Source organism: Pongo abelii, chromosome 8, assembly GCF_028885655.2.
Source record: "Pongo abelii isolate AG06213 chromosome 8, NHGRI_mPonAbe1-v2.0_pri, whole genome shotgun sequence".
Lineage (NCBI taxonomy): Eukaryota > Metazoa > Chordata > Mammalia > Primates > Hominidae > Pongo > Pongo abelii.
Window position 1 is genome coordinate 125,239,401 of NC_071993.2, and position 24,432 is coordinate 125,263,832.

Here is a 24,432-nt window from a genome sequence, read left to right on the forward strand (position 1 = left end):
CTTCTGCAAGTTCTAATCTTCTGTTAATCCCATACAATGTATTTGACATCTCATACATTGTAGATTTTCTTTTTAGGACCTCAATTTGAGTATTTTAAAAATATCTTCCATGTATGTCTCTGCCTAATTTTTTAAACATATGGAATACATACAATAATTGGGTATTCTTGTTTGCTGCTTGTCATCTATGTCAGTCCAGGTTGCTTTTGATTGATTTTTTTTTTTCATTGCAGGTCATATTTTCCCATTTTTCTGCATACCTAGTTATTTCTACTTGAATGCCAGACAGTATAAGTTTCCTTATTGGGTGCTTGATATTTTTGTATTCCTGTAAATATTTTTGAGCTGTTTTGTGACAGAGTTGAGTTATTTGAAAACAGTTTGGACTGTTGGGTCTTACTTTTAAGATTTGTTATGTGGTAGCAGAGCTGTACTCAGCCTAAAGACATTAATTTCCCACCACTATCAATGCACTATGAACTAATGCTGTATGAACCAGGAAGTTGTCCAGTCTGGCTGGTGGGAACACACCACTTTCCAGATCCTGTGTTATGCTGGACGCTGTGGCCTCTAATCCTTTCAGTTGTTTTTTACCTGAGTTTGGATAGTTTCTTCACACACCTGCAATGAACAATCATCAGCTAAATACTTGCAGGGGGTCCTCGGCAGATTTCTGGAATTCTCCTTGTGTGCCTTCTCTCCTCCCTGGCACCCTGTGTCTTGTGAACTCCAGCTCCTTTGGTCTCCCCAGATTCTCAGTTCCACCTCTTCAATCAGAGAGTCTGCCAGGTTGTCTGGTCCTGCACCATCACCTGGAAACTCATTCCAGGCAGTAAGCTGGGGCAATCCTAGGGTCACCTCGTTAATAAACCTGTCTCTCAGGGATCAGTGTTCTCCATTGTTCGATAATCAGTATCTCAAAAACTGTTTTGAAGATATTCTGTTGGCTTTTTCAGGAGAATAAAATCAATCTCTCTTATTCCAATTTGATTGAAAGAAAAAGGCCCTGCCCAATATCTTTTTACATAAGTACCTTCTGTGCATATATCTTCTAGAGTCAAGCTCTACTGCTTGTAAGTAAGAACCTATATGTTACATCCTGTTTGAATCCATCAGTCCTTCCAAAGGGCAGAATCAGACTTCACATATTTTCCTGTTTTGAAGGGTTCCCTTCTCTCCTGAGCTGCCCATTAAGATCCTGTCACCTGGGGCAGGTGGCTTCATCTGTCAGGTGATTTGCAGAGCATGGATACATGACTTTCGCTCTCTGCCCTCCCTCCAAGACTCCCTTAAGCTCACTAACTATGCCTCATCCTTTAGGGCTCTGCTTAAATGCCAGCTCTTCGGGAAGCATCTTTCCCTGACCCTTAGATTGGATTGGGACTCCCCTGCTAAGTATTCTCACCACTTTCTGTACCTACTTACATTTTTATTCTTTTCACTCTATTGTAATTACTTATGCTTTAAAATCAGCATCCTCCATTCAATCATGAGCTTCAGAAGGACAGGGACTCCTCTGTCCTGTTCTTTGCTTTATCCTCTTTGTAGTGACAGGCCCATAGCGAGTACTTAGTAAATATTTGTTGAAAAAGTGAATAAACAAATAAATAAACCAATGAATCAATAAGTGTACTTTACTTATAAGATGATAAACCAGGACCTTCTGGATGAATTGATTGATCAGGTGGCTCTTGCTTGATGATCTTTTATCTTAGTAATTTTAAAATGCAAAAGCACTATCAACTTAAGCTGAGAGGAAGTTGTGATTCCCACTGCAGGGAGAAGAGGGCAGTTTACTCGCTGAGAGTGATTTCCTCAGACCACCACCCGGAGGGAATAACCCTTGTTTCTCCAGAGGGGAAAGAACATAATGTCCAAACAAGTAAGACCTGGAAGGAAGCTTTAGAAATCAGTGAGTTCAATTCTTTCTTCCACAAAGACGGAACAAGGAGGAGACCTGCTGAGGTTATGGAGCTGTTTGGTGGCAGAACCTGGACTGGAAACTTAATCTCCTGATTATTCCATGGTCTTTCCACCCCGTAACTTCCATATAGCCCCACACCAATTTGAAATAGAGCCTGGGGAAGTGGAGCCCCATAGATAATTTCTGGCTATAATAATGTCACTGATTTGTTGGACTTGCTTTTCTGCAAAAGAGAAATACAATAGCAAGCCATATCTTCCATACAGAAGAGCATTTTCTAATAAATCCATGCAGCTGGAACTCTGAAAACAATCACTTCTAGATCTTTTGGGTAAGGTCAAGTGTGGAACTCTGAAATATCCCAAATGTTATATGTTGTTAATACTAGTGGTCACGAACAAGTATACATGTAAGTATCTGTATATCTGTATATAACTATACATGTAAGTACATATAAGTATGAACAAGTATACATATAAGTATCTGCAGGTACAAGCTGAAGCCAACCTATTTTAAAAATAGCAGTGAGCTTTATAATATATATATCCTGAACTCATTTCAACTGCATGTGTAAATCACCACCTGTATCTGCAGAGAAAGTGTTTTAACCCAGCATGCTGCCCCCAACCAACATCATTGCCAGCTTTGAATTTATCCTGGGACTGCTTTTGCTAGCCAACCACTCTGCAGCTAAAGTGCTATTGTTCCCTTTAATAATAGCCTAAGCAACTGTTCCTTTTTAATGCAAAGTCCTGGAACTTAACAAGTTGATTACAAGATAGTGACTCACTTTTTGTCTCTTTCTGTGCCTCCACCCCACCAGATATTTCTGCTCCTGCAAATTTTAGTGAGTGGGTTACCTAGAACACCAGTCCAATAAAGGTTGGACTGGATGGAATACCAGACAAGAAAAGGATGAGCTCATTTCCCCTCTATGCTGTCAGTCTTTGAACACAGTGAGACCTATTGTGAGTCTTCCTGCTGGGGAGGGTCGTGCGGTGCCTCCCACACACTGGCTGTGAACTTGTTCCCAACAAATGAGTCTGTGGGTTGGGAATGTCATCTATCTGAGCAGATATCTGCCCATATACTATCTCATTACCAGTAAAACTCTGAGCCTAAAGGTGACACATGGCCAAGAGCTGCTCTGCTATTAACCATGCACAATCGATGGCAGCAAAGGTTGAAGTGAGCATAATCTGCAACCTTTCCATGGAAGTCTTAAACCTTTCTCACAGTGGTTCTGCCCATTGTCAGACAATTATATTAGAGAAAGGTTTTCATTTTCATAGCACGTTCAGATTTTGGAGGGAAATGCAAAGAGCAGTGAAGGAGGAAAGGCAAACCCTTCCTCCCAGGCTTCAACAGAGTCTACCCGGGAATCAATGAGATGACAGATGTTGGAGACAGATGCCTGAATATCCACTCAATAGTCAGGCTTAATGAACTAACACAGGAAGAGCAATTAGAGAATTCATTAATTATACTCTAAGTTCACTTTCATTGTTAATTCTAATCCTTTATTTGGGCTAATGACTTCAGCTTTTCTTATAATAATTTGTGCCTATCAGTGAATGATAACATCTTCAAATTTCCATAATTGTGTAAAATTCAAACTATATGTGTAGCTCTAAATTGGACCTAAAGTAGCTTCTAAGGGTACATAAGACACTTCAAGATAACATAAATGAGGAGAAAAACAAAAGTAAGAACATAACATGGAGTAAAGAATAAGGCTAATATAAAAATACAAACTACAAAGTCTTACACACTTGCTTCAGGTTCTATTTTATAAGCAGGAATAGCTCAGATAGCTCAGCCAATATGTTCACCCATTAACAATGCACAGGCGTTTGTTTAGTCCTACAATTATACATGCACCACAGTAGATCCACTCTAACTCAATAGATTGCTAATTGTTTGTCTTTGTTATTCTTGCATAACATGCTGTCCTGTATTCTTTAATCATCTATTACAAAAAAAAACAAAAAAAGACAGAAATTCCTTCAGTGAATAAAACATAATGAAAAACGCATTTTTATTCCCTTTATGAACTCTGGCCAGCTTCTAAGAAAGGGTAATGAGATTTTGCACCGCTCAACTCTAAGTCTTGCTCCTGAACCAATAAATATGCACTCATTTGCATACTCTCTTTCCATCCTTCTTGAGCAAGCCACACTGACACAAGAGCCTCCTTGCTAGGCACGGAAACTGTTTCAAGATGTTTCAAGCCGAGAAAGGGCCACCTGCATGCATTATGGTTAAGACTTTAAGTCATCTTACCACTCAAGTCCTCGTGAAAAAAGTTCAAAAGGTGTTCATCTGAATCATTCATGCTTTTGTTATCCGTGACCTAAAGCAATATGGTAGCTTTTTTGTGTGGGGGCTGGTGGCGGGGCAGAGGTTGAACTTTTATTTTAAAAACATCTGTATGCTCCAATATTTCAATAATATATGGATTTTTATTATATTCTAAAGTTGTACTTGATATTACATATGGGCTAAGTTCTAACATGAAGTATTATAAGAATTATACAATTTATTTTAAAAATCTACCATTTTGATCAAAAAGAAACCCATATATGAAAATATAATTTCACATAAATGTAAGATTTTTATCTTGTGCATTTTTGTTTGATTACGTAAAGTAGGAAAAGATACAGCTTAATTTACTTCTAAGCTGATATAAAATACCTAACTAAACTAGAAAACAATTACAGTAGCATAATTTTATTTGCATCTATGAGTATGATTTTTGTGATTGCAGAGCCAGAAAATGCATGACACAGGAGAAGATGCACCCTCATCTGTTCAGTGAGAGATGTGCAAATCAACATCAACACAGAACTGCTGAAGAAAAAAATATGTGTGCGTATGTGTATATATATGTATAAGTATATATATATATATATTTACATATATAGTATGGGCTATTTCACCTTTGCAAGCTGGGAGCCATTAAGTAATGGCTCCCACCACTCCCCCACCCCCTTCAGTAAAACACATCCTGAACATTGGGCCCATGTTTTCAAGAAGAATGTGCCCCACTGCCCCTTGGAAACTCCATTTCATTTACTTGGTTCAGTTAGTTAATGACGGTCCATTTTGACTCAAATATCCAGTTCCCTTTCATCAATCATGTCTTTCTGGACTGTCAGTTTTAGGGAAAGGATTACAAAGCCCTTCCATGCAGATATCCACAGAGAAAGACCCAGACCCACATCCCCATTTAGGATTGCTTAGGGACTCATTTCTTCAGCTTCCTTCCAAATGAAAAGAATGAGCTATGTGAAAGGGGAAAACCCCACTGGAAAATGAATGTTGGTGACTCAAGTGTTAATCTAGAAAGTCTTATGATTTGGTGCTGGAAAAGGGCATTGTAATAAGATGGTTCTTTATACCATGCAAACCAGGGGAATACAAAACACTGTCAACCATGAAAATAAGATTTAATTTGGAATCACAACACATAGGGTTTTTTCCACTTTAAATTCTTTTTATTCAATCATATTTGTTATAAATATTCAATAGAAATGCAGTTTTTCAAGACTGAAATGGTCTTTAATGAAGCAAGCCATGTGTGGCTTTTCAGGCAAGCATTTTCATGCTTGGTTATCTGTAAGGATGTTCATGTTCCTTTCCCAAAAAATATTATTTGTGATTCTGCTTAGGTCTCTGAAAAGCAACTTATTCACTGGAGATGTGAGGAGCCATCCACACATCACATTTCTATAGACATCAAATGCATGAAGCATTTCGGATCTGCTTTAAGACTGAGGCAGACTTTCCATCTGGACACAGCCGACCATCCATGTGTCATTACAAGGAATTCAGCACTTCCCTGGAAGCTGGAAGGGTCAAATTCAACTTCAGCTCTGCCGCTTGCTGCTTAACTTGCTGTTTAACCTTGGGCAAGCTGCCATCCCACACGAGGCCAAAGGTGTCGGTTTTTAAAATACAGAAATTGGGTTCCATGAGAGATTATCAATATACTGCTGGTGGGCCAAATTCCATCTGCCACTTGCCTTTGTAAATAAAGTTTTATTGAAACACAAACATGCCCATTAGTTTACTCTTGTCTATGACTACAAGGGCAAAGTTGAATAGTTGTTACAGAGACCATCAGGCTCACAAAGCCTAGGTTATTTACTATCTGCCCATTTACAGAGTAAGTTTGCCAGCCCTGGACTGGATAATTTTTTGAGTTCTTTCTAATTCTAGAATTCTTTATATATTTTATGAAACCCCTAATGTTTATATATTAATTATTTCAATACCTGTGTCTTTACTGAGTTCCTCCTATGAAGCATACATCAAGATATATGTGTGATACATTAACTAAACTTTTAACAGTATCTTAAATAGGATTTCAATGACTAACAGCTCTTGGAAATATCCAAGGTAACATTTGGGGGCAAATGTCTTATGATTTGATTATCATCGGTAAATAGAGCATATCTTTTTTTCTACTAACAATGTTTAAGAGGTTAAAAAAAAATCAAGAAAACCCCGTATGGCACTAGAGACTTATTGCATTAAGACATCATCTTAACAGATTGTTTAGTTTTGGTAATATAATTTGACATCTAAACATAAGCTGAGAGGGATCTCCCTCAAAACCTTTGATAATATGATTCATTGTCAAATGTTTGTTTTGCCTATCTGGCACTCATTAATTAATTCTTTTTAATATAGCTTGGATTTACTGATTTTGAAAAAGAGAATTATTCTTATTGATGTTGCTAAAATATCCAGGTGGCTTGAATTTCACCAACTAGATAGTTTAATCTAGCACATTTGTGTAGCCCTAATCAAATCTTTACTAACAGATGTGAGAAGCCCAGTACTGGAGCTAATGTTTGTGTCTCAGTGATAATTAAATTAGCTTAATAAGGAAAATAAATGAACAATAATCACCAAAATTTTTCCCTAAACCTGTGTTATAGTCTTAAAAACATTTTTTCCCCTATGGAGGCTTTTGGTAATAAAACACAAATTGAGGGATTTTAATTAAAAGAAATTTTTTTTTCAAGAACTGGTCGTGTACTAAATTGCTTATAATCAAATAATCAAGTAGCATTTCTTTTATTATAAGAGCAAAACCTATAATTAAGCCAAAATTCAAATTTGTTTTCAAAGGTTGAATAATATTTTCTTTTGGCCAATAGTATGTGGATTTTTTTTTTTAAGTATTATCTCTTCGTAGTATTTTCTCATGGATAGGAAATGCCTTTCTCAGGTTGAATGATTATTTCCACATAGAATTAGTTCCTGCTTACAACAGTGCTCCACTAATGTAATGGCTCAGTGAATTGGCTTTACAATTCATTAATCATAGCTCACATTGAGCTTTTGGCTCCAGGTGACAGTGCCCACCACAGGCCAAATAACTTCTCATTTAAAGGCAATTTGTACAAATAGGGAAGGTGAGAATTCTCACAGTCCCAGAGAGATTGAAGAGTTTTAAAAAACCAAGATAAGGCATTTTATGGAAGGCAGGTTGATGGAAGAAAGGTGGCCATTGGAGGATGAGGCAGATGGCTTTCGAGGGAGGCCCTGGAGCTGCCGCCATGGGGAAGGCCATGTTGCAGCTGCTGATCAGAGCACATTGGATGGTGTTTCCGTGTGAACATGAAGACAATGCTGCCTCTGTTCCTGTGACGCTGTGCTCTGACCTTGCTGAAGGCAAAATGGTGTCAGCTGTGCTTACAGGACAGTCAGTGGTGGTGGAAAAGAGGCCAGTGTGACCTGTGAAGGACTGGGCCCCTCTCACTCAACCTGAGTGCCTGCAGGTGTGGCCACCTTTATTTGTGTATTCTACTGTATTTATTTATTTGCCTGGCTAATTAGCTCTGTGCCACATTCCTAAGCTAGATGTGTCCCTTTGTGAAAGAAAGTGAGAGGGAGAGAGAAAGAAAGACTGAGGTGGGGGGTAGGAGAAAGAGAGGAAAGCAAGCAAGCAAGAAGAAAGAGAAAGAGAGAAAGAGAAAGGAAGAGGAAAGAAAGAGAGAGAAAGAGAAGGAAGGAAGGAAGGAGAAAGAAAGAGAAGGAAAGAAGGAGGCTTCTATTTCATTTCTCCAATAAATGCTCCTATATTAAGACTTTAGACAAAGATTAGAAATATGATCTGACAGAAAGTGTATGGATGTGTTGTTCTATTGCATTGTAAGTAAAATATCCATGGCAATATACAAATAATACAGCTCCTACCCCTATTCTCTGTTCTTACTTTCATGTGTTGTCTTAACTTTTTAAATTTCAAGATAATATTGTGGTTATTTATTCTTCCATGAGGAGGCCTAGGATTTAGCTTGATTAGAAAAGCTGTGGAAAATGAATGTGCTAATTACTTTAAATCAAATTGAAAATAAATTTTATCCTGTTTCATGCAAAACATAGTGTATTTGACTGTTAGTTCATTCAACTAATAAAACCAATTATGTCTGTAAGTGATTGGGCACTTAATAAGCCAGCCCCTGTCTTAATGCTTTCTTTATCTCATGTAATTCACATCATGAAGCGATGGGAAGATCTCAAGTGACCCATTAGCCAGAAGAGGAAATCAAGCCTGCTATCAAGACTGACACTGGGAGAATTTCTCCAGGGCACTTAGGTGAGGGTCTATGGTTAACTTTCCATGGCTATGGACCCCACCTCCACAAAGCACAAGCACTCAGGCAAGTTTGCAGTTTTAGCATGAAACACACTCTGGGGGCATGATCACATGACTCATATTGAGTCACTAGAAGTTATGTTAACATGTCTGGTATACATATTTAAACATGAATATTCCTTCAATCTGAGCAATTTATATAACTAATTAATTTGAAATATTTGAACTATTTGTATGGGAACAAGAGCTTCTGGCTTACAGAATTCCCAATGTATAGGGCAGTGCAATGCATTTAGAAGATGACATGAAGTATCAAAAGTATTGCAAACCAAATCAGTGGGACAATTGGGAAAAACTGAATAAGGTCTATAGATTAGGTAACAGTGCTATACTGATTCTAAGTTCCTGATTTTGATTTTTGTACTGCAGCTATGAAAGACAATGTCCTTATATGGGGGAACTACAACACTAAAATATTTAGGGGTAAAATGTTATAATGCCTACAATTTATTCTCAGATGGTTCAAGAAAAAAAAATGTACCCACTGATCTATTAGTCTTTTGAGAGAAGGAGAGTGCGCTAAAGCTACTGTGGTAAAATGTGGACATTTTGGAAATTTGGATGAAGGGTATATGGAAGCTCTTTGTCTTATTTTTGCAGCTTTTTCATATGCCTGAAATTATTTCAAAATTAAAATGTAATGATAAAAAAAAGAAACTTTAAAATAAGCGTGCCTCTGGGCTGGCCTGATTTTGGAAGGCATAGTGCCAGAGGTATCAGTAAAATGCCAGGGTGTTTTGAGACTGCCATGGCAGAGAATGTTTCTCTCAACATGTTTGGAGTTTGGTTTCTGGAGGCCAACATGATCATTGAAACTTGATGGCTAAAATATTGCTCATTTGCCAGCAATTTATTTGACTGGCTGCTGGAAAATGTTTCACTAAACAAGGAGTACCAACAACAACAAAAAAAGGCACACTACCTTCGCATTAAATACTTCAAGTGTAATAATATGTGTCAACATGTATATTGTTTTCCTTATAGACAAGTGTTTTTGTATGCTGAATTTTCAGTTATCAATACCAAATATTAAAATATTCCTATGCGCGGTGGCTCACACCTGTAATCCCAGCACTTTGGGAGGCCGAGGTGGGCAGATCACCTGAGGTCAGGAGTTCCAGACCAGCCTGCCCAACATGGTGAAACCTCGTCTCTACTGAAAATACAAAAAATTAGCCAGGCATGGTGGTGGGCACCTGTAATCCCAGCTACTCAGGAGGCTGACGCAGGAGAATCGTTTGAAACCGGGAGGCAGAGGTTGCAGTGAGCTGAGATCACACCACTGCCCTCCAGCCTGGGCGACAAGAGTGAAACTCCATCTCATAAAGAAAAAAATACATATTCCTATAAATGTAGATGGTTCACAAGCACCCTGGATAAGATTAAGAAGCATCTTCGTGAAAGTATATTTTATACTCAAGGGGAGATAACAGAAACAGGGAAAGTAACTTCAGAACTAAACTAAGAATATAGAAGAACCATAAAATTTAAGAACAGATAAGAATATGAGACTGGAAGAAGGTAATATATTTCAATTCTTAATGTACTGAGTGCTTAATGCTTTTTAAGGTTGCCCACTGTGCTTGACACAGGATTTTCACTAGCACCAGTAAATTAAAAAAATAAATAAATAAACAGAGGGAATTTAAATGTCAAATGTTTCTCCTGACTTTGCTTGGACACTAAGTACTTGACATTTAGGAAGTAGGAGAGGCCCTGGACTTAGTCTATGGACCCAAAGCCAGTTCTAGTTCCAGATCTACAACATATGGGGAGTCACCAAATGGCTGCCCTTCTCCAGTTATGTTTCCCTATCTATAAAATGAGGAGGTTAGTGTACATTTATGATAACTTATGGCGATTATACTCTGACCAAAAACACTATATGAGCTCCCCTTGTTAGACAGAGGACATAAATTCCAAGGGGGAACATTCAGATTATTCTGGAAAAGCAATTAAATGCAAATTTATTGCATGTAATATTGCTTGAAAATATTGAGCCTACAGGCTAGGACTCAGTTTTGGATTATGTGGACAGTGTTGTTTTCATGAGTTTTTTTTTAATAAGAGAAGTTGGCATGCAAGCAAATCATATGTATATTTTTCTTTTTAGGTTGAGTGTTTAACTAAAAGGTAACCCATTTATCTACATTTTAAAATAATTTTTTTTGTGCTAGAGACATCTCTTTTCCCTTCCTCCCAAGAGGGTTCCATCTCTTTTCCCTTCCTCCCAAGAAGAATTTATATCTGGAGAAGTCACCCAAATGTCAATCTTTTGCACACTACTTTCAATATTTTTCCACCTGTACTATTATTTATTTAACTTTTTTTTCACACTGACTCATTTTTTTAAACCTTAAGTGCCTACCCCAACCTCATGCATACCAGTGGTATATGCATTTCACCCTTCGGGAAAATATGCCATAAGGGTTGGCAGTGATAATGAAATATTTCTAATTTGCCAAATGCGTCCACATATATTAGTTTATCTAATCCTTACAACCTCCAATTTTACAGATGAGAAAATGGAGACTGAAAGAGATTAAATGATTTGTTCTAATTACACAGCTAATTCGTGATTAACTAGATTCATGTTCAAATCTAACTCCACATCCCATGATCTCCTTGCCACATCAACAACATTATGGATTGTAAGTTTCATGTTTCTTTTCCCTTCTTGAAAGTATTTTCCATTTTGACTGTGTTCCCTGTCCCTAGTTTGGGGAAATGGGGACTGTGTGGATTTCAAATAAAATATCCAAGGTTATATACTATATGTTTATCATATATTATTCTATAACTATGCTATATACTCTATGATAAGTAGTATGTATTATATAATATATATTATTTGATTTAAAGACAGAAAGTTCTGATATCTTGGTTTGATTTTTGCTACCCAAACACTCACAAGCAGAAGAGTTGTTCTTTAGCTGTTATAAATTGAGCTTATTTCCTTGTGAATTCAAGCAAACATGAAATCCTCTGCTTTTAGTGAAAGAAATCAGATAAGTTGCTGATTGGAATGAGCTACTCCAGTTTTCATTTATTTATTTTTAGCGTTCATTGTCTCGGTTGGTGAGTGCATCTTGGTTGAAAGGAGTTAAAAATACAGTCAAAGAGATTTTCTTTCCTCCTTTCTTCCTGTGGATCATGACCTTTGCTTTTTTCAACTTCCTCAATTTAGATTCAGTAAATTGTCATAGAGTGCCACAACACCTGCTTCGGTACTTGAGAAATTGACTTTTCCTGCAAATTACCCTGACCAGTGACCTTGTCTTGGCTACCAAAGAGTTTGGAGAAGGAGGGAGGCTGTATGTGTGGCCGTGCCCCAGCCCATGATTGGTATTTAGCTCTTTGAAGTTCAGTTATCTATTTAATGTACAGGCATTCTGAAACAAATGCCACATTATAATCATCAACCAGAAAACCCAACTATCACCTTTTAGAGAAATAACATTTGATCTTATGAGGGATGGACTGTGGTATAATTTAAGAGCTTCCAATGATAATTTTCTTCAAGAAGGGGACATTTGGTAGATTTGTCTTTTTGCTGTGAGGGACTATCTCGGTTAGGTGTCAGTGTAATTATGCGAGAGTGATAGGACGGAGGATAGAGACAGTCAGCAGTCAGCGTTTGGTGTTTGGTGTCTTTCAAAGGTGCTTCTTTTGCAGGAAAATTTAAGATCCATGCCTCCTGCCACACAAGCATTGGAAGAGATCAAAGGCCACCCCTGGAAGCTCAAGAGGTAAAATTATATTTTTATCCTCTAGCTTTGATTTTTGGCAGCTTACCGCATTTTTAAAAAAATTAATTGCTCTGTCCAGCCAGCAGGTGTTAGCCCTCAAGTGTGGGCCCAAGGGTTGGCTGCTGGGCAGGCAACTTAAAGACCCCATAACTCACCACAACCTTGAGCTCCCTCAGATTGGTCCAGGAGAAAGTTCTAAAAGTACTTCAAGGCCAGATGACACGGGAACCTGTGTCCCTGTCAAATATCAAAGAAAAACAGTTAGACTGTAAAAATGTAAACTTATAAAGCATGCACTTAATTTTGACAAGCTTTTAGTATCGAGTTGCAGATTTTAGGCAATAAGGCAGCTTAGGCTAAAATTGGCCGTAGGAAGCAGAACCTGAAAGCTCGTTTAGAATTATATGGGGAGACCCTGACTCATTTTTTTCCACATCTGTTCAGTTTAATTTAGACAAGACGAAAAGTTTGATGTGCAACTTAAGGAGGCAAATCTCCTCTTTCACCTGTGATTCTCAAAACTCCCAAGATTTTTCTTGCTTTTCATAAAGTCGCATGAAGGTTAACTTTCATTTTGTAATTGATTAGAACATTGTTAAAATAGTGCTTCAAAATTGTCATGCTGTAAATGAAAACACAAGGGTTGGGTTTTTTTTCTTTTTTTCCTCTTTAAACATCTGAAAGAGCAGGGCTTAATAAAATATTTGACCTCATACTGAGTCAGCTTAGAATGTCTCTAGAAAGACTTGTTTCATCAGGGCCATCTGTGCCCTGTACATGGATGTGGAGTTATGAAAGCTATGGCACAGAGAACGTCCAACAGTCATTGTCATGATGAAGAGACTGGTATTGAAGGATCTTGTATAGCTTTAGTGTGTCTCTGGGTGTATAGATGCCTTGTGAATGTGTCAGCTTGTTAGGTTACAACAAAGTACTAATGAGTTTGCAATAGTTGGTATGCCAGGCAGTTACTTTTAATTTGTCTCACCAATGACTGCTCTCTCATTTCAATCCATCAGGGAAGGACCACGAGAGTCTATGGGGGGCATGGGCAAATATCAAAACCTAAGTTTTCTACTCAGTAAATACCTCTGATTCACATCTCACTGGTTCTGGGGAAGCAGAGCGACCACTCTGTATAAAACAGCAAACTGAGAAAGAGATCGATAGGTCATCAAAGCCACCTGCTTGCTTGGTGGCCCCTCAAGTTGTCTTCTGCTCAGAAGTTCTGAGAGTTGATGAAAGTGATCATCAGAAGTACCCAGTCCAGCTCAGGCCAGTCCATATTGCTGCCAAGTAAACTATTTTTAAAGTTCTTGGGGTTTTGAAAAATATTCTGACTGGTGGCTGGGCGTGGTGGCTCACACCTGCAATCCCAGCACTTTGGGAGGCCAAGGCAGGCAGATCACCTGAGGTCAGGAGTTTGAGATCAGCCTGGCCTACACAGTGAAACCCCATCTCTACTAAAAATACAAAAATTAGGCAGGTGTAGTGGCACACGCCTGTAATCCCAGCTACTTGGGAGGCTGAGGCAGGAGAACCGCTTGAACCCAGGAGGCGGAGGATGCAGTGAGCCGAGATCACGCCACTGCACTCCAGCCTGGGTGATAGAGCGAAACTCCATCTCAAAGGAAAAAAAGAAAAGAAAAGAAAAGAAAAAAGAAAAATATTTGACTGGAGGGTTAGCTGTCTTCCTTACTTTCTCTTTATTCCCACCCCACCACTCCAAAACACTGGCTCAGTGACCAGGCCGCTGACAGCACAGTGTGCTTTCTCACATAGAGAGGAGGTGAAGCTTCAGCATGTGAATTGTATTCTCCACAACATATGGTGGAGAAAACAGTGGGAAGGGGAGTGATTTGTGACTGTTCATCCCAAAGCGCGTTCTATTGTGTTGCCAAAAATGATAGAATTAAATAAATTGCTCTTTTTGGAATTTACACTCGTGCCTTATTCTCATTTTTTAAAAACGAAGAAGAAAATCCTCATGTCCATGTAGAAATTCCCATTTATTTATGTGGTTCCCTGGCCTGCCCCCTCCTCCGCCTGACTTCCTTACCCCAGCAGAAGGCATTTTGAACATGGAAACTGCGTGTCCCCTTGCAGTGAAGATGAACAAGAAAAGGAGGTGACGTAAAAGGGGAGAGAAAGCAATTAGTGTGGAATCCTAAACTCCAGATTCTTCTCAGAAATTTTTATGGCTTTTCTTAGGCAGCCGAGGAGAGGCTGATTTACTTAGAGAAACTATTAAGCCTGGTGCAAATTAATTTTTGTTGGTCTACATCTTCTCTTTAAATTTGGCAATTGCAGCGCCTATTGTTGTGAAAAAGTTAGTACCTTAAAGCTGTCTAAACATAAATCTCATCTTCAATTTGTTAGCATTCAGCTGTGGTAAGAATAATTAGACGAAGTGTTTTTTAAGTATTATTTACAAATATGCTTGCAAAAGAATGATTGAAACAGGCATTTTCTTTAATACGTTTAAAGACAGACAAATGAAATTAATCAGGAGAGTCTTGCCGTTCTTAATTTGATGGTTTATGGCTGGGGGAGAGCAGCTTGCCACATCTCTGATACAGAGCAGTACTATGTGAGCGCATCGTAGTGCCCTGCAAAGAAGGAAGAGGCGAATTAGGTCAGGATAAGATTTAGAATGCCTGTGGATCCCAGAGACAGCATGGAAATGATCCAGGGGTCACGGTGGACCAGACACAGAGTCACATATATAACCCTGGGTATAGATAAAGAAGTGAGGGGGTGGAGAGACACACAGTACAAGATTGTAAAACTCCAAGTTTGGAATAAAACATCTGAGTTAAGTGTAAAACCCTAACAGTGGGCAGTTCTGTTTCTACCAATGAGGAGTGGTGTGAGATACATCAAAGCAGAACCACAAAATTTACAACAGGTTGAAAACCACCAGACAGAAGGAGGAACAGCAGCGGAGCAGTGCAGAGATGCAGGGCATAGGCTGGTTTAGGCTTCTCTAGAGACCAGGGAATGTCCCTCTTCCTGGGAGAGCCATTGCCAATGCAGATGTCAGAACTTGGGCAGAGGACATGATCGCTTGTGCCAATTGGGTTAGCCTCTTCACCCTGATGTCCACAGGTGGGCTTTGCCCATCTTTCCAATTAGTCCCACACACTTCCTCTCTGTTTTCTATGCTCCAGCCAAACTAGACTGGTCCCTGTTCCCCCAAAACCAGACTGGCTGGAAAAAGCATCTTCCCACCCACCTCCAAGTGTACAAATTGTTCTAATAGCCACTCCTCGCGCGAAGCCTTTTCTAAACTCCCTAGCCAGATTTTATCATTCATTTGAAATTCCCTCCCACACCATAACTTTGAAGCTTCCTTTACTTTTTGCCTTCTAGACGTTGCATACCAAACATTTCCATGGCAAGAACTGACTTGTGACAAGTGCTTTGCATGCATTATTTAATTTTATTCCCCCAGCCATTATTCCTATCTTAACAGATGAAGAAATTGAGGCACAGGGAAGTTAAGTAATTCTCTCCAAATAACACTGGTGAAATCAGCCAGGATTCAAACCATAAGCAAGTCAGCAGATGGCCGAGCTCTTAATCATAGCAACTTTACTATGTAAGAAATTGCCATGACAAATTTGCAGCCTACCTTCTAATCGCGTGTGGAATACCCTGTGGCAGGCATCTTGAGTATCAACCTTCTCCTTTGTCATAGTCCATTCAACATGCTACAATAAATACCTTAGACTGGGTAATTTATGAACAATAAAAATGTATTGCTCGCAGTTCTTGAGTCTGGAAAGTTCCAAATCAAGGCTCTAGCAGATTCAGTGTCTGGTGAGAGGCCGTCCCTCATAGACAGTGTCTTCTATGTGTCCTCGAATGATGGAAGGGACAAGGTTCTCTGGGGCTTCTTTTATAAAAGCGTTAGTCCCATTCACAGGGTACAGCCCTTATGACCTTATTACCTCCAAAGGCCCCACCTTTTAACACCATCACCTTGGTGATTAGGTTTCAACATATAAATTTCAGGAAGACACATTTAGACCATAGCACCTTTGTTTTTTAATTTATTTTTATTTTTATTTATTAGTTTATTTATTTATTTAGACAGAGTCTCACTCTGTCTCTCAGGTTGGAGTGCAGTGGTGTGGTCTCAGCTCACTGCAACTTCTGCCTCCCAGGTTCAAGCAATTCTCCTGCCTCAGTCTCCCAAGTACCTGGGACTACAGGCACCTAGCACCATGCCCGGCTGATTTTTGTATTTTTAGTAGAGACAGGGTTTCACCATGTTGGCCAGGCTGGTCTCAAACCCCTGATTTCCAGTTATCCGCCTGCATCAGCCTCCCAAAGTGCTGGGATTACAGGCGTGAGCCACTGCGCCCGGCCGCACCCTTGGTTTTATTTGGCAAGCTCTTTTCCTTGTCCTGTTCCTGATGTTCTTGTTTACTGTAGTGAACTGAATACCATCCCCCTCAAAATGTTTGTTCGCATGGAACATCAGAATGTGATGGGAATGGGTCTTTGAAGATGGAATTAGATACGATGAGGTCATACAAGTTGGGGTGGGCCCTATGACTAGGAGAGGCCACACAGAGAGACAGAGGGAGAAGGCCTTGTGACAACAGAGGCAGAGATTGGAATGGGGCAGCCACATGCCTAGGGATGCCAAGGATTGCCAGGAACCCTCAAAAACTAGGAAGGGGCAAGCAAGGATTCTTCCCTAGAGCCTTCAGAGGGAGCTCGGCTGTGCTGATGTCTTGGTCTCTAACTTTCACCTCCAGAACTAGAAGACAATAAATTTCCATTGTCTTATGCCACCCAATTTGTGGTATTTTGTTATGGCAGCCCTAGGAAAGGTATACACTTGCTTTTTAACTTTGTGATCCCGTTGAATCATTGTTAGTTGCCTTAATCTTCTTTCTCAAAGAAATAGAACAAACATTTATTGAAATAAAATTAAATTTCTACAAAAGCATCACAAGAAAATGGCTAGAGAGATTTTTCACTTAATTTAGATTTCATTTTTCACCTAATTTAGATTTTTCACTTAATTTTGACTTGAACCACGGAGCATGTGACCTATGTGAGACTCACTGTAGTGAAGCCTGGGATGGGACTCGACCAGTGTCTTTACTCTTCAGAGTAACCCAAACTGGGTGCCACGAGAGGCCAGTGTGACTGCCAGTGGGGAGTGCTGTGGCTTGCATTTCAAGAACAAACAGACAGTGGTTTCAAAAACCTTGAACCCAAAAGTTATAGGTGTAAAGTGCCCCAGATTCATGCTGGTTTGTAATCAGTTGCTTCTCGCCAGGGCAACTCTACCTGGTGCTATGGGCCTGCATCAGCCTGGGTTAGCATTTCTCCCATATTTGACTCTCTGCCTAGGATGGTAAGAGCTTTGTACTTGTCTCCTCCCCTTTCCACTGTTTTCAGGGCAGCTGGGCCCTTCTCACTTACCTCTTCAGCACTTAGCATGATTCTTCCCACACAGTAGCCTCTCAAAAAACTTTGTTAAATCAGATTTCCAGGAGGAAGGAAAAAAGATATTCCTCTTCTGTCCTGGAAAATATGTAATGCATTTGAGATGGAAGATATTTAGAATAAACATGCATCCTAGGGAACATCAAAGGGAAGTTGTGGGCTGTGTCCAGCACAGTCCTGCCTGGCCACTCATCAGACAGGTGACAGGCCCTGAAACCCCTCTGGTCTTCAACATCCTCTCCTATAAAGTGAAAGTTTGTAAAATGTGCTCTCAAAGGGTATTCCTAGTTCTGAATGCTAAGACAAAACTAACCAACCTTTTTCTAATAGAATCTTACATAAACTTTTCAGTTGGATGTGGGTTTTTTTGTTTTGTTTTGTTTTGTTTTTACCATTTGAATTATTTAACTTTTCCTGTCAAGCATAGGCAGCTGATGCCCCAAAGGATCTGAATCATGTTTACACAAACATGAAGCAAATTTTTATTATTTTGGGTAAATGTAGCACTTCAAAATTGGGAAATATTTTCGTTTTGGTGCGTAAAAAGATTTTTGTTCTCAGTCCTGCATCATAAATTAGATGATGAGTATAATCCAGTGCAGAGATTCAGAAGATGCTCAGAGGATGTTGAATAATAGCTTTTCAATTACATTAGGGAAATCCCCAGGGTTGAGAAAACTTGAACTTGGCTGAGTTTGGATTTTGGACATTTATTTGACCATATTTATTGTAAACAAATCAAGATAATGCAAATTAATTATTCCCTTATGAAGTTTTGTTGTTTAAACAAAAAGGAAACATTTCTTTCTAAATAAATGACCTGTCACCACTTTGTACAAGTCTCTTCTTTGCAACCCATCCTATATTCCGTTGCAGGATTCATCTTTCTAAAGTACTTCCTTCTGTGAGTTACTTCTTCCCCCACTGACCATTAGGAGCTTTCCCTCCTTGCCAACTAAAGTCCCGGTCTCACCTGTCCTTTCTCTTGGGCCCTCTTTTTCACCATGTCCTTCTAAAGCCCTCTTATTAGTGGTGATCCTAGAGGCATTTCCATTCATTGTCCCTCAAAATAAAGTGGAGACCCACCTGCTTTTCCTCCTTTCTCCTCCTTGGCTGAAATCTCTTTCCCCTTCTACATCTCTGGCCTACTTCATAGGGCCAACTGAGTCCAAAAATAACTGAAGCAGTAGCATGTCTTTACCACCCACTTAGTACCTCCTCATCTTCTCACCTCTAGGTCTGGCCTCCTCAACTGGATTGGAAGCTTCTTGAAGGCAGAGGCTGAGTCTTCTTGACCCCAGCAGTTGCCTTAGTCAGAGGTGATGGGCAACAGATAATTCCTGAGAATGAACAGGAAAGCCAGACCTTGACTTAGGTGGGGAAATGGTTTCTCCATGCCATGTCTTGGATCTGTTGGGCATTTCCCCATACCGTTTCCCCAACTAGGCCAAGGTCTGGCTTTCCTATTCATTCTCAGGAATTACCTGTTGCCCATCACCTCTGAATAAGGCAACTTTTGGGGTCAAGAAGACTCATCCTCTGCCTTCAAGAAGCTTCCAATCCAGTTGAGGAGGCCAGATCTAGTGATGAGAATATGAGGAGGTGCTAAGTGGGTGGTAAAGACATGTTACTGCTTCAGTTATTTTGGGAGTCATTACTGAGCACCTCAATTAACTCAGGATCACACTCTGCCATGCTTCAACTCCTTACTCTCAACATTTCCTTTCTTACCATGATTTTATAAAAGATATCTCCTATTTTAATGTATTATTTTCTTCACTCTCCTCTTTAGTAGATTCTGTATTTGAATCTCTTAAATCTGCACAACAACGTAACTAAACTGCCGCATCTCCAAGAGAAGGCCCTATGACTAGTTAGTTCCTCTATGCTCTCTGCCACTTGTGGAACTATTGAGGCAGATGGTTGAGATTCAGGTCCAAGGAATTTTTCCATCATGTGAGACATTTTTGTGCCTGAGGAAAATTCAGCTATGAAGTACTTTGTCTATAATTTAGGGTCAGAAGAGGTATCATCTCATTTCATTATGACATGTTCCTCAAAATGGTTCCCATGTTTCAGCATGCTACACATGTGAAGGCAGGTAGGGAAAACACTGCAGGGCTTGGCCTCCATTGCACAGAAGGAATCTGAAATTCAAAGAAGATGCCATTTCTCCAGCTTGGGTCCAGATGAGGATTCAGAATATAACTCAAGGCTTTCAAAAGATGATTCATGGGTTGGAGGAATTACAGTGTGGTATTTTTGAAGTGGGTGGAGAAGCAGTAAATTCCCATCATCTCATTGATTCCAAACTAGTATTCTCATGGTTGGAACCTAGAAACATGATAGCAGGTAAATTATTCTCTTTTTAGATGATAGGGAAGAAAGCCTTCTGAAAATATTAGTTTTCAATATTTTCAATAAAAGACAATTATTTATTTCAGAGTAGGAAAACAAATATAGCAATTGCTCGGTATAAATTTTTAGTAGAGCCTATGTTATACTCTGATTTTTATAGTACCATTTCCCTTTCTGTAAAACTGGAATAAGGTTATTTGCCTTACCTCCTTTACAAGATTCCTAGTAGGATCAAATAGGATAACAAATGAGAAATTACTTAAGAAACTATGAAGAACTCTAAATATAAGGGAGCATTGTTTTTATTTAATAAGGGTTTTAAACAGTCTTAATGATTGAAGAGCTCTTTAAAAGAATTTGCTGAGTATTTATCTCCACCCCCACATCTAAGTTTGCTTTATTTTGGCTGTATTTGTTTTCCTTCTGTGCAACCTGCATCTTTGAAATTATTATTGAAAGCAAAATATTTATTCTCTTTAAAAATAAAGATAAGTGAGAACTTCAGCTTCTAGAAAAATGAAGCAGATATACTTTTCCCTATTTTTTCTTCTAAATACAACTAAAAATCCTGAGCATTATATACAAAACAAATATCAGAAGGCTCTGAAAGGTAGATGGGGAGGGAGGAAGATGGGCCAGGAGCCAGGAGACCTGAAGAACAACACAATGATGAGCTATATGGATTTTCTTTTTGACTCATGTATCCCAGACTGAGTGCTGGAAAAGCCAGCAACCTAGAAATGCAAATGGGTACAGACAAAAAAGCCTTTGCAAAAACCTGCTCTCTCTAGCAAACGGACAAGGTAAGGGGTGGCCTACCAAGAAAGAACACTTTTGGTGAACAATCACTCTGCTACAGCATCACAGAAAACATGGAAGTCCAGGTTTACCACTTGGCCTTTGCTGTCATGGATGGGGATGGGGCCCATTCCCACCAGGCTGTAAGGAAACACCCAAAATCCACCCCCATCCCCACTGGAGTGGTGTTAGAGATGGCTATGTAGCTGGGACTTTCATCCCTGCCAGGTGATAAGGAGCTCCCCCGACCATGTCCATGTGAAATCAGTGAAGGCCATATGGGAAGCCTGAATTTTAGCCCCCACTTAAGAGTAATGAAATGCCCCTGTTCCCTGACTCCATTGGAGTGGTATCAGAGGGGACCTGAAGAATCAGGAATTGGAGACCACCCCACCCTGGGGTGTCAATAGTGGCCTAATGAGGAATGAGAACTCTCACACACTAGCACTAACAAGGAACCTCTCCCCTCCAAGTTGGGTATCAACAGAGGCCAAGTGGGAACTGGATTTCCACCCCTACCTGGCCAATAGGAGGTGAGGCCCTCTCTTCAAAATGGTTCATCATTCCAAGAATCAGGATGATCTCAAACTGAGTGAAAAAAGTCAATTAAATGCCTACACTGAGATGCCAAAGATATTCAAAGTATCTGACTAAGATTTTAAAGCAGCCATGATGAGAATGTTTTGCTGAGCAATTATGAACAACATGAAATGAATAAAAAAATAGAGTCTTGGCCAAGCAATACAAAATAAATATAAAGGAAAACCAGATGGGAATTTCATAACTAAAAATATAATAACAAATTTAAAACTCTATAGGTAAGCACAAAAGCAAAATGAAGGGAAGAGAGGAAAGAATCAATGGATTTGAAGATAGAACAATAGGATTACCTGACCTGAACAAAGGATAAAAATTAGACAGAAAATAAATGAGCATAGCTTCAGAGTCCCATGGAGCACTGATAAAAGATCTAATATTTATGCCACTGGAATTCCAGAAAGACAGGAAAAAGAGAGTGAAGTTAAAAAAAAAAAGGACTGGCAGATTGACTGACTGAAAACATCCCAAATTTGGCTAAACACATAAATTTTATGATCAAGAAACAGAGTGAACTCAAAACAGAAGGGGCCCAAAGAAATCTACATCAAGACACATCATAGTCACATTTCTTAAAACTAAAGATAGATTTTAAAATCCTGAAAGCAATGAGAGAGAAACAACACCTTACATACAGGAGGAAAACAATGCTAGTGGCAATGAAATTCTTAACAGAGACCAAGGAGACCAGAAGGAAGTGGCATAACCTTGTTCAACTGCTGAAAGAAAATAACTGTCAACACAGAATCCTATATCCAGAAAAAATATTCCTTGGGAATGAAGGGAAAATCAAAACGTTTTCAGATGGAGAAAACTAAGAGAATTTGTTGCCAGCAGACCTACCCTAAAAGAATAGCTAACAGAAGTTTTCTAAACAGAAAGAAAATGATAAAGGACTCTTAGACTATCAGCGAGAAGGAAAGATTATGAAAAGCAAAAATATGGGAGACTTCATTTCTCTTTTTGAGTCTTTTAAATTATGTTTGATTACTGGAGCAAAAATTGTAATACTGTCTAATGTGGTCCCAAATATACTAAAGAAAATATTTAACACAATTTTATTATATGGGGAAGGATAAATGGACATAAAGGGAAATAATGTTTCTACATGTCACTTAAACTAGTAAAAAGATCACACAGGTGGACTGATAAGTTATGTGTATATAATATAATATCTGGAGCGACCACTTAAACAGCCATAAAAAGAGATATATTAAAAACACTTCAGGAAAATCAAAATGGAATTCCAAAAAATGTTCAAGTGAAACACAGGAAGTCAGGAAACAGAAAACAAAAATGAAAAACAGTGGGAGAATCAGAAATAAAATAAAATAAAGTGGCAAATGTAATGCCTAATAAGCCAATAATAATTTTAAATGTAAATGGTGTACATACACCAATTAAAAGACCCAGACATTGGCAAAGTAGATTAAAAAATATCACCCAAGTATATTTTGTCTATAAGAAATTTACTTCAAATATAACAAAGTACGTAAGTTGAAAGTAAAGGATGGGAAAAGGTATCTTATGCAAATATTAATCAAAGAAAATCAGAGTGAAGAAAATTACCAGTGACAGAGAGCAACATTGTATAACAATGAAAAAGTCAGTCTACTAAAAAGACATAGTAATCCTAAATGCATAGGCAGCAAACAATAGAGCTGCAATATGTAAAGTACAAGTTTATAGAACTGAAAGGAGAACTAGGCAAATCCACAATTGTCATTGGACATTAACACCTCTCTCAATAATTTATGAAACAACTAGGCAGAAAATTAGCAAGGATATAGAAGAATTCAACAACACCATCATCTGTCAGGATCTAATAAATATTTAAAAAAACATTTCACCAAACATTAGCAGAATTCCCATTCTTTTCAAGTGCCCATGAAACATATGCCAAAATAGACTACATTCTGGACCATAAAACAAACAAATTTAAAAGATTGAAATCAAACAGAGGGTGTTCTCTGACCAGTAGAGATCAATAACAGAGAAATGAGAAGAAAAATCTCTAAATACGTGGAAACAAAATACACATTTCCAAATCATCCATGGGTCAAAATGGATATCTTATGGGAAGTCAGCAAATACATAGGACTAAATAACAGAAAAATACAGTGTATCAAAATTTGTGGGACACAGATGAAGTAGAACTGAGAGGGAAATTTCTAGTACTAAATGCCTACTTTAGAAGAGTCTCAAATCACACTTTGGGAGGCTGAGGCAAACGGATCACCTGAGGTCAGGAGTTTGAGACCAGCCTGACCAATATGGTGAAACACCATCTCTATTAAAAATACAAAAATTAGCTGGGCATAGTGGCGTGAGACTGTAGTCCCAGTTACTCAGGGAGCTGAGACAGGAGAATTGCTTGAACCCAGGAAGTGGAGGTTGCAGTGAGCCAAGATAGTATCAACCACTGCACTCCATCCTGGGCAACAGAGTGAGACTCTGTCTCAAAAAAAAAGAAGAGTCTCAAATCAATAATCTAAGCTTCCATCTCAAGGACCTAGAAGAAGAGCAAAATAAACCCAAAGCAAGCAAAGACAAGAATAGAAATCAATGAAATTGAAAACAGAAAAAAATAGAGAAAAATCAATGAGACAAGGAGCTGACTCTCTAAGAGATAAATAAAACTGACAAACTTATAGTAAGGTTGACAAAGAGAAAGAGAAGACATAAATTACCAGTATCAGGAATGAAACATGGAATATAGCTCTACAGATCCTGAAAACATCTAAAGGGTAGTAAGGGAATACAGCAATAACATTGCATACATAAATGTCACAATTCAGATGAAACAGACCAATTACTTGAAAAAACAAACATACTACAACTTGCCCAATATGAAATAGATAATT

At 38.8% G+C, this 24,432-nt stretch overlaps 1 protein-coding gene across 2 annotated transcripts in view; it reads left to right on the forward strand.

Annotated features, from left to right (window-relative positions):
* Positions 1-8,353, forward strand: part of LOC100449428 (protein CASC2) — a 162,750-nt gene extending 154,397 nt beyond the window's left edge. The window contains exons 5-6 of one of the 2 annotated variants that reach the window (XR_010141629.1): positions 4,692-4,792; positions 5,596-8,353. Coding sequence is in view for 1 of the 2 variants with exons in the window: in XM_063727781.1 (XP_063583851.1) it covers positions 4,705-4,800; positions 5,596-5,817 (318 nt within the window). In the remaining variant the exon portion in view is untranslated. Of the gene's footprint in view, positions 1-4,691; positions 4,801-5,595 lie in introns of both variants that reach the window. The other variant, XM_063727781.1, reaches the window with a different exon arrangement.
* Positions 8,354-24,432: the final 16,079 nt, after the last annotated feature.